Raw genomic sequence first — 11,495 nt, forward strand, 5'->3', positions numbered from 1 at the left:
ATTGTCATGTGAGTGTTATGTTTTAAGTAATGAGTTGAATTTATTTTATAGGGCGGATCGACCGTCAAAAGAGGAGAAGCAAGTTCAGCAGCGGCAAAAGATAGTGCCAGTTTTAGCAGTGATGACTCCTACAATCTTGATCAGAGTTTGGCGCTTTTTGATCGGTCTACAAACGGAGGTGGTGCAGCCAGTGGAAGTGGTGGCGCTGAGAGATTGGCCAGGCTTACTTCAACACTCACTTTTGGAGATTCACTGGATTCTCCAGTTGGTGAAGAGGAACGACCCAGCGGTGGGGAAACTGATAGAGCTAACATAGGAGGAGGCGGTTTACTTGATATCGACGACGATCTATATCCACCGCCCCCAGCACAAGCCTCTAATACTTCCCTTAATTCTCCTTTGATATCTAACAATGCACAGGATCAAGAAGACAATAAAGAATTGGTACTTTGTCCTTCAGATCTCAAGAACGAATGAGAAATAGCAAGGGGTAGAGTAAGTTGTTTGGAGAGCTTTAGATCTGTGACCTTGCTCTCTGTTTGTAATAGACGACACTTCTTACTAACATCAGGTAGAACAAAAGTCATATTTTACCCGCTCCAAGCGTTTGGTCAGGAAAGGGTAAATGAATAATACAAATATAATAGGTATGCTCGTCAATAAATTGGGATTTATAAAGCTCCAAAATGATTTCCAAAGAAGAAAATGTATGTATAGAAATTCCATGAATCTTGATCATAAAATTTAGTCAATTCAGTAAAGTGAAAATCTATTTACAAATAATAAATTGCGTACATATGGTATTTAAAACTAGTTTCAGTAACCAGACTAGAGTTATGACCAACTCCCAAACTTAAGATTGTAGTTTATATTATTTCATAAGTTTTATCTGTCGGGTAAGGTAGTGGGGATTATTTCACCAACAATCATTTCTGTTGGGCTAATAAAGTCAGTGTGCTGCCACTGAATTAAGTCTTCCATAATGGTGAAATATATATTTTCTTCCAGCTAGTTAGTTTTTTTATAATTTTCAGAATGATAATGGAATTTCTGTAACATACATTTTGTTTGTAGTTAACTTTTTGAATTATTTTAATGCAGTTTGTTTTAGAAATATTTTATTTTAATTTGACCCTTTAGATATTAAATAACAAAAAAAAGGTTTTTGTTTTGTATACTCTTTCTAATTAATTAGTTGTGCTATTTTATTATTATTATTATTATTATTACTAATTACAATATTTAAGAAAGTCCTTGCGAAAAATTAAAACGAATGAAGCAGTGGAATCTTCGTGCAACGTTGAGTCCGTGACAACGCGCTAACAGGGCATTTGGATGTATTTTCAATTTCTGCTTTCTCAAGGCTAGTCGAAAGTCGGGCATCTCCACATATTATCGAACCAGGCACTCGCGCGACGAAGTCGGTGTAGGTGGATGCAGTAAAAGAACTGCGTATGTAGTTCTAATACAAAAAGTAGTTTTCATTTCTATTATGAGAAATTAAACGAATGGAACTGTACCCTTTTAAAAAAACTTATACTAAAAGCTTCTAGGTTTTTTTATTTTGTTTTTAAGTTTCGAAAATGTAATGTATCTACTCAACCTGTATATTCAAGCCTTTGATAGTAAGTGAACGTCAAGATGCATAAAAATTAGTCTAATTTTATCTACTGAGTTGCATTCGTTAAGGTTTTCTATTTCATGTAATAAAGACGGCTGCTCTAAATTGGCTTAGGGCTAAACTCTTGTTTAAGGTCAATTTCGAATTCGGTAACCCAAGTTTTTTTACTTGATTTCTTGTGAAAAATTTGAATGAAAAAGCTCAGTCGCGCATTGAGTTGGCCTGCTCAGAATCCGAAATACGCATTTAACTTTAATCTTTTAAACATTAATTGCGAAATTCCTCTGCCATTCCAATTGGCTAATGTCTTTTACATCAGTTTTCACGCTAAAAAATGTGGCATCTTGTGAAGAAAAGTACAACTCTCCTTAGATACTTCAAAGTAAAAAGTGATTGAAAGTTTAAGATCTGATATAGATATTACAACAGAGTTACTGGAGTTTAAACCGAAAGAAGGAGCCCTAATTAATTAAATGTTTTAATCTATCAAGCGCTTTTAAATGATGAGGGTCGCAATTTAAAACTACAAAAGTAACATAAAACTCAATAACAAATTTAGAATCGAAAAAACTTAAAACTTTAAAAATAAATATTTTATTGCATTTACGAAATCTGAAAAAAAACTAATGCCACTGTTTTCAAAAAATTGTTTTCAAGTAATTGCCTTTCAATTATAAAAATATAAATAGTTAAAACTAAGAAAATTGCTAAAAATGAATTAATAAGTAAATGAATTCTTCACAAGCATTTGTTATTTGAAATAAATAATATAGCGGCAAAGAAGAGATTTAAAAAAAAAATATTTTTACATAAAAGTTTAGTTGATTTAAATTTAAACTAGAACATGAATAGAGAAAAATGTAATAAAACTATTTTAAAGAAAAATGTCAATTTTTATATTTTGATAATTTTTAGTAAAACAAAAAAAATCGTAATATTTTTGCCCTAAAAAAGTTCTTAAATAATGAAAGGAAGAGAGAAAACAAATGAAATTAATAAACAAGTAATAATAACTATTAAAAAATGTGTAATAGAATTTATTAAAATTAGCTACGCTTAATACTAGATGAAAAAAATTGTTATGTCGCATATTTTAGAGAGATCCTTTTATGAAAAATGAAACAAAAATATTTATCTAAAATAACTGGATGTTTTCATTAAAATTATCCAATATTCATTTTTACAGTATTGATATATTAAAACTGTCCGGTAGGACAGTTGTATAAGGGTTGATCATCAAAAACTGCAGGAAAAAGCGTAACGTTGAAAAACACCCAACTTTGACAATTTTTTTCTCTTTTTCTATAAAAGATAAAATTCCCAAATTTTCTTTAAATTATAGGACAAACCCTCCTTTATAACTGAAATTTTTTTGCAACAACATAGATCTAATAGATTTCGAGAAAAAAGTTGCCGAAAATGAGCAAAAACGGCTTTTTCAAAAATTGTTGTTGTTCTTCTTCTTCTTCTTCTTCTTGTTGTTGTTGTTGTTGTTGTTGTTGTTGTTGTTGTTGTTGTTGTTACCTTTTTTGTAAACCGCGTACCGCCTAAACGCGTGAACCGATTTTCATGAATGAGGTGTCATTCGATTCGGAATTTTTTGTAGATGTGCCTTTTGGGGGTCTCGACGCTGTACATCGAATGGGAGAGGAGTTAGCCCCCTTTATGTAAGGCCTCCTCCAAAATTATTATTTCTAATTTCTCTGTAAATCTTGGCCCGATTTTGATAAAATTTGGTAGGATGATAGGGTTAGGGCTCCCCTACGTAACATTAAAGCGGCGATCAGCTCTTACACTTGTTAAGGGGAAGTATAGCAATCTTTCAAATTATCGAGACGTGAACCGATTTTCTTGAATAAAGTGTCATTCGAATCAAAATTTTGTACAGATTTGTACTTTAAAAGTCTCGACGCCATGCCTCATAAGGAGGGGAGTTTGCCCTACCCAAATAAGGCCCTTTCTAAAACTATTATTACCAATATTTCTATAAAGCTTAGTCCGATTTTGATAAAATTTAGCACGAAGAAGTGATTAAAGCTCCTCTACGTGGCTGTGAAGTGCCATCATGCTCTTACGCCTTCCAACAGGAAGTACTGCAATCGTTAAAATTATCAATGAGTGAACCGATTTACATCAATGAATTGTCGTTCGATTCAAAATCTTTGCCTTTTAGGGAGAAGTCCAGTAATCGCAGTTTATTTTTCTTGCTCCTCTTAAAAGGAATTACTGAAATCGCAGTTTAATTTTGCTATTTACGTACAAATACCTTCCTATTTTATTCAAAACGCTTTCTCAAAAAAATTGTTATTGAGGATGGTTTGGGGACCGCAATTATAATCGTTCTTTAAAAAGATCTCTACAGTAGTTACGGTTCCGACTTAACGCCTTATCAGGTTATAATGATAGAATTGCTTATACCAAATTTTAAAAAAATCTGTAAAGCAGATATGTAACTTTGCAAAATAGACAAAAAGAAAAATCTATCCAAAAGGTACAAAAATCTCCTTAACAAAAACTTACAGTTTAAAATGTTAAGTATAAGGGTTGATTAAACGCCAAAAGGTACACAAATCAGCAAGTACCCATCATTTCATTTATACTTCATTGATATGATTTAAGTAATTTTACTGCATTAACTTTTCCTTCACATTTTTAGAATTTATTAGATGTCACAGACCCTTATGCTGGCCAGTTCATTCATAATATTTTTTTGTTATAATTATGATAAAATGAGTTCTGAATTATTCTGAGTAGTCACATATACATGCATGTTAAAGTAGAAAAAGACAAAGTCAGAGTCAGCCACTGTTTAAATTTGAATCACGAAGGATTTAAAACAATATTTCAGTCTTGAATTCGTCTTACCGAAATATTCGTGAGCACAAATAACACACAGTTAATAACAAGTAGATTATTCAACAATAATTATTCATTTCTCAATTGTAATTTAATTTAGTCCCCCTAATTTTACTTATAGTAAAATACTGGAATAATTAGCTGTCCTAAAAATATGCAAATCTTATTTATTTTATATTACATATATACAACATTGTGGGAAGAACATCTAGATTGAGAATGTAATTGAAGAAAACTATATTATTTGCGATAAAGCCAGATAATTATTACCTATTATTATAAACGTTTGACTACTTCATAAAATAAAAATTACTTTAATCGAAGAATGAACTTAAACCGACGATTTTTATTTTAAAATAAAAATAAATAAAATGAAATCATTAATGTATGTTGGTGTAAACTTTTTTTTAAAAAAGTTTTTGAAATCTTTAGCCTAATTTTTTTTTTCTTTTTAACCTGTAATTAATAGTTTGATTATTATAGATAAATAGATATTACAATCTACAGTCTAGAACAAATATTTTGTAGATGAAAATGGCCAGCATAAGGGTCTGTGACATCTAATAAATTCTAAAAATGTGAAGGAAAAGTTAATGCAGTAAAATTACTTAAATCATATCAATGAAGTATAAATGAAATGATGGGTACTTGCTGATTTGTGTACCTTTTGGCGTTTAATCAACCCTTATACTTAACATTTTAAACTGTAAGTTTTTGTTAAGGAGATTTTGTTATTAAATGGATACAAATAAAGTGAACTAATATATATTTTATTGAAAATCTTTAGAAAAAACTTTTGATTAGTCATCTGAAATGTTAACCTGTCAACAAAATTGTGTGTATGTAGATTTGAATTTTTTAGACAAGTTTGCTATATAAAAATTAAAAGTTGTTTAGTGAGGCAAAATAATTGCTAAAATTTATGATTACAATCACTAATTCTTTATTTTACAAGAAAAGTTGTTGATTTTACAAAACAGTTTATTAAAAGAACTTTAAAAAAATGTTTTCATTTCTGATCTATTCTTTAAAAAAAGAAAAGTATTTTACAAATCTTTAAAATGAATTAACAAGTAATTTGTAATATCAGAAAACTGGGTACGGGGAATCAACAGTTATTATTATTCTGCGTCTCGCCATTGCAGAAAAACTGTGCTAAACGGCGAACACCTCTGCTCAGTCATTCTCTCACAGTTTAAAATCTCAGGGAGGATTCATTTCTCCACCGTTTCCTTATCAATCAGCATGAAATGCACTAACAACTCAGCTGCAATTTAAAAACTTTCGCTATCTTCTAGCGGAATCCCAAAGAGCTCGCGCTATTCATAATTTGTTGACGAATAATTAAATGAAAAAAGTTAAACGTACAGCACAAAACTGAGTTGTATTTAATTATTCTTTGTGTAAATGCGCTGTACTCCTTTAATTGTATTTTAATCAATTTAAAATATTACGGACGAAAAAAGTAGAATTGTTTAACATTAAATAAAGTTGAACGTGTAAAAAAAATGATTTTTTCAACTTGAGTTTATTTTTTTGCATTTACACGATCGATTTAAAATATTTGGTTTAAATGTTTTTCTTTATAAGACAAATGAACATACATTAAAATGAAAAAAAACAAAAAAAAAAACGTAAATATCGAGAAGAGGTTCATACGATACTCGTATAATTGAGACCAGCACAACTTTGAGACATGAGTGCTTTTGAACATTGAACTTGTGGACAATCATTGAACTATATTTTTCTAAGTTAAATAAAAACCAAAAAAGGCAAATTGATAATTGACAGAACAATGGTATGTTAAAAATCTTTTTGAATACTTAATAAAAGTTAATAAACAAGCAGAAAATTTTGTAATAGCCATAAATTTTTGTATTTTTGCAATTATTTATTTAACAGTTTTAAAAGCACAAGCCAAAAATGGAAAGTAAGTCTAAATCTTATATTATAAATGAAAATCAAATGTTTAATTTTATTTCAACGTATAGTAGTAATATAAACGCTTTCTTTGAAAGACATCTTAAAAGACACAATTTTAAAAAGTATTTGTCAAAAAAAATCACGAAATTATGAAGTTAATATTTATGTAAGCATTAAACTGACCAAAAAGTGGTCTTTTGCAGAACTAATTACGTGTATAAAAGCATATTGTTGCAGTATATTTTCTTTGAATAAGTTTTACACAAAATGCAAACACGATACCTAAAAAATTTAAGGAAATCTATGATCAGTCACGTTATTACTAAATTTGTTTTGTTTTGAACATTACAAAAATTATTGCGAAATTGCAGTGACGTAGCGATCTTAGATTCGGTCCAGGTGTGGATTCTGTTCCCTAGGCTCAACGAGCAGACAGGCTAATTGTACCTATCCCTTCTTGCAGTTCCAGTAGGGGAACACCATCCTTTTCGTAAGTAAAGGTCCTATCGTTTTTGCGCCTTCAGTTCCTTTGATCTGCGAAAGTTTTTTTTTTTATCATAAACCAACAAACACAACGTAATCAAACAGGATACAGGATACTCTAATTCTTCATATCTGATGTGCATATATACTCGGAATAAAATTGTACCAATCCTATGGAGTTGTTTTCTGAGCCTAATGTATTGTATAAGGTCTAACGGTGTAAGGTCAGACTGAGTTTGCAAGGGCATTCTGCCCGTTTTTGTAGACCAGAAGAACCTGTGGGGAACTCTCCTGCTCCAAAGCTGCTTATTTCAGGATGTCTCTAGGAATAGCCTCCGGATTATCACTACTAGCCTCCATGCAATCTCCAAATCGTATTCCTTTTCAAGGTACCTTCCATCGATCAAACTTAAGAAGCTAGCTCAGAAAATGAAAAGTTTAGGTAAATTGAATTCCAACGTACTCTCGGAAGTAAATATTTATTTGACTGGAAAAAAATTGGTTTTTTATACCAATCAAATCCTAGTTATCCTTACTTCAAATCGCAAGGAACTAAACTTAAATCATCCTTAAATAATTTGTTTATTTATTATTATTACTAATTATTGATTAGTAAAATTTATTAAAAAAAAAAAAATAGATGGCATAAATAAAGAGGAGAATGTTATTTTGAAGCGAAAGAGCAAGGTTCACCCAGAAACGGTTAAGAAAGTAAAATTAAACTGAGTACAAAATTTGTGTTATCTATTCAATTATTGATTTTAAAATATTTAAAAAAATAATTGACAATATTATTTAAGATATTTATTGAAACTTAAAAATTGGTTCGCACATATGTGTGAAATGGTGGCACTACTGTACAAAGTAAATTGAAGATTAAAAAGTGTTATAACGTTAACTATCGTCTAAGTGTTAAAAAAACAATTATCCAACAGTTAGTAAAAACAAATTTTATTATCTGCTAAAATTTCTGAAATCAATCTTGCTTGTCGTCTACATATTGAAATTGGTAATTATGTCTTTTGTTTCTTTTTTTTTTTTTTAAAGATTTCTAAAAGTTGCGATTTTAGTTTAAAATTGACTATCAATGTTGATATTTTTCTTTATAAATTGTCGACGTAGAGTGTTGTTGATAACATTACGGATCTGTTTAGGCTCATTCATGGCTTATAAAAAAGCCACCCTCCATTTAATGCTGCGTTTCGCGTACCTCATAGAATAATAAATATATTGTGTTCTTGTTTGTTGAATGCAGAACCAAGCAAAGTTTAAAGCATAAATAAAAAAATATAAGGTCAAAAAGTAAGCGTAACACATCTATAATAAAAAGTAATGCTGGAGAACTCTTCCATCATATCACTTGCCACTTCCACATGTACCCAATCACGTTTTTGGGTTTACCTTTTAGTGCTATCTTCGAAACTAACGCATACATCAGAAATAGAAAGGTATAAATTAAATTAATTTCTCAAAATTAGAAATGTCCAACACAAACGAAGTATTCTCATTTGCTTATTCATTCTATCCCAATTTTTACTGAATAATTCAAGATAAAAGATCGCTATAAAAATAAAAAAGAACTTTAAAAATAATCATTTCGCTACGTTGCCGTCAATATGCAATTAGGAATCTTTTTTTTTTCAAGTAATTAATTACTTGGAATCATTTTGTTTTAAAAAACACCTACAAAAAGATTTTTTGTTTAAATGAAAATATCTGTTATTTTCCCTTGTGTTATCAATTAGCTTTGACCGAAAAAAAAATAATGTAATAAAACAATATTTAACCGACTAAAAAAAAGAAACCTAACCATCTTACATTATTGATGGATTTTAGAGTATATGTTTATAATATTTTACAAAATATAAATATACATAGAGAGAGAGAGAGAAACAGGCAGAAATATAAGATATAAAATAAACTAAATAAACCAATAAATTTATTGTGTGTGTATATAGTAGCCAAAAAGGAATTAGTGTTATTTCTCCAATTTGAAAATACCAGACAAAATTCTGTTGTAAATAATCGTAATGTAAACTAAATAAAAGAAAAACAAAACCATTTTAATATATTTTTATTACTGCAATCTTCCAATAATTCATAAAAATTTTTATAATAAAAGAGAAGAAATAATAAAGCTATAAATGTCGTTGAAATATTGCTAGGTTTCAATGAGTCAAGTATAAATTTTTATATATGTATGAACATTCCTCTTCCGGTGATCATTTTTTAAGTAAAAAAAAAATCGTTGTAATTTTACGCAGTGTAAGAATATTTTGCGGGGAGGTTATACTTTGTAAACTAACCTATAACCTAGAGCCATAAACTCTAGTAGGAATATTATATGAAAATAATGTACAAAAAGTAGAAGTTTATTTCTTAAGTTACAGGCGTATTACATCACAAGGTTAAGGGGCTCCAACAAGTATTCATTTTGAACTTCGGTTTCTACTAAGATGTAGGTCTTAAAACAGATGTTAAATGTGTTTTTCAAACGTTACCTCACCGATGTCTGTCTCCATTAGCGGCTCTAATACGATATGAAATTGTGGGGGGACTACTTGTGGAACAGTAATCTTGTGATTAAGGTAATCGCTATATCGTCCTGTTGCTGCATTTTTCTTGATTGGGTTTTTATTATGTACCTCCAATATACATTTATTTTAAAGCATTTGTGCAACTTTTATAAATGGATCTTCACAGAATTGGATTTTTATCTGTGTCTACGTAATACAAACGTATTGTAAACTACAGTTTTGCTTAGGTTGTACTTTCAGAACAGGCACAAATAAATTATTTGTTTTATACGGTGCGCCCAAGGATTGAACAAAATATCTTTTAGGATTGATCCCTAATAAAAAAAATAATGAAAAATAAAAATAAATAAAAAACCTACGGAAGTAAATACGGGAAAGCTCGGCTACCGAACGCAGAAATTGCTTAAAAACTCTGTTTTTCATATTTCTAGGGAATGGGACAAAACTATCGTCAAATCAACAAATATCTCAAATTTTTAAGATGTTAAATGTTTCTGGAGTTAAGACTGAATAAGAACGAGAAGGTAAATTTACTATTGCATGGGGCAGTAAAACTCCTCGGCCGGCCACGCTTGAGTTGCTTTCTCCACTGCGCAAAATATTGATAGTTGATGAACTAAATAGATCTTAGTTTACAATTGCGAGTGACATAATTGATTACATATTTTTACAGCCATCAAGAGAAGATTTAAGGTACAAGTAATCGTTAAATTTGATGAAAGTAAGTCTAGGAACGAATCACAGCGTACCTCCCACATGAAAGTTGGTTCGTAAGTAGGAAAACTAATATGAATTTAAAAATATGCTTTAGTAATAATAATAAAAATCCTATTTCTGGGCAGTTTCAAATTCTTAATATTGTTCATTCAAATGACTTTTAAAACTGCAAATATGTTACTACTTCGTAGTTAAATATTTTATAATTTTTTTCAACAATCAGACTTGATTTACTATCTAAGAACATCAAATAAAATTAATTTTATTTACAAATGAATGATATTATGAATTATTTATTTATTTATCTATACAAAAACTATACTTAATTCTTACAAAGTATAAACAATGGTTTTTTTTTATGCTTTTGGAAACAGTATAAATATTAGAAGTTAGAGAAAAATTAAATTGGAATGAATAGGTAAGAGTATTAAATTTTGGCGTTTACAAAGTTTTCAATGAATGTGTGTATCCAATGTAATTAAAAAACGAATAATTGCTAGTTTTTTGCTTAGATGTGCGACAGGTTTCGGTCAGCATCGGTCATTGGAAAGTTTTTATTAATCAATTTTTTTTTTTTGCTCAAATGATTTTAAGTTCGTGTACTTATTGCACACGTATAAATCTACTTTCTTCTATTTCAAATCTTTAACCAGGTTAATTTATAAGCACACTTTTGGAGGAAGGTTTAATCCCAGGTCTTGCCACTTGTTATTCTGTTATTAAGAATAAAATAAATTAAATAAAGTCAAGCTCTTGAAGCTAAACCATTTAAAAAAAAAAAAAAATTGTACGGTTCTAATCCCTACACAACAACGAGTATCAAATGTGCTGTTGAAATTCCGACAAAGAACAGATCAGATCAAAAATTGAACTGTAAAGAACGGTTTTTTCGAGTTTAACGTAATTTTTTGTACACTTGCTAAAGAATTTAATAGAAGATGCGCTTTTTCTAGATATCACTATAAAGTGACGATGTACAAATATTTAGTACAATCTTGAAGTTCCAAGAAATTATAATTTTAAAACTTATTGAAGAGTCATGTGCCTAGATTTACTTCGGATTTATTGAGTAGACATTCCTGGAATTGTTTTAGACTTGCATTTATAACTCTGTAAGAGCCAATTGCTAAAAAAAATATTTTTGTTTAAAAAATATGTCTAATCTGGTTTGGTAAAATAAATTATCTGAAAATAACTCTCGCCGCGGTTCAAAGCTAGTAAGATTAGCTACTTAAATTAAAAGATTTTTCCTTCAGAATGAAACACCAAAAGAAGCGTTGAAGTTAGTTTTTTTTTTTAAGAAACTGCACTCATAATTTTTTCTCATTAAAGGAGCATAAGATTGATTTGCACCAACA

General features: G+C 29.6%; 1 protein-coding gene across 2 annotated transcripts in view; it reads left to right on the forward strand.

The window, feature by feature from the left end:
- The window catches only part of LOC141460375 (uncharacterized), a 33,731-nt gene extending 23,484 nt beyond the window's left edge, over positions 1-10,247 (forward strand). Inside the window, exons 6-7 of one of the 2 annotated variants that reach the window (XR_012461925.1) lie at positions 52-7,892; positions 10,094-10,247. Coding sequence is in view for 1 of the 2 variants with exons in the window: in XM_074140306.1 (XP_073996407.1) it covers positions 52-477 (426 nt within the window). In the remaining variant the exon portion in view is untranslated. Of the gene's footprint in view, positions 1-51; positions 8,433-10,093 lie in introns of those variants that run through there. The other variant, XM_074140306.1, reaches the window with a different exon arrangement.
- The last annotated feature ends 1,248 nt before the right edge of the window (positions 10,248-11,495 follow it).

This window comes from Rhodnius prolixus, unplaced genomic scaffold (genome assembly GCF_049639745.1).
Source record: "Rhodnius prolixus isolate KJV_2025 unplaced genomic scaffold, Rpr scaffold_6, whole genome shotgun sequence".
NCBI classification, from domain to species: Eukaryota; Metazoa; Arthropoda; class Insecta; order Hemiptera; family Reduviidae; genus Rhodnius; species Rhodnius prolixus.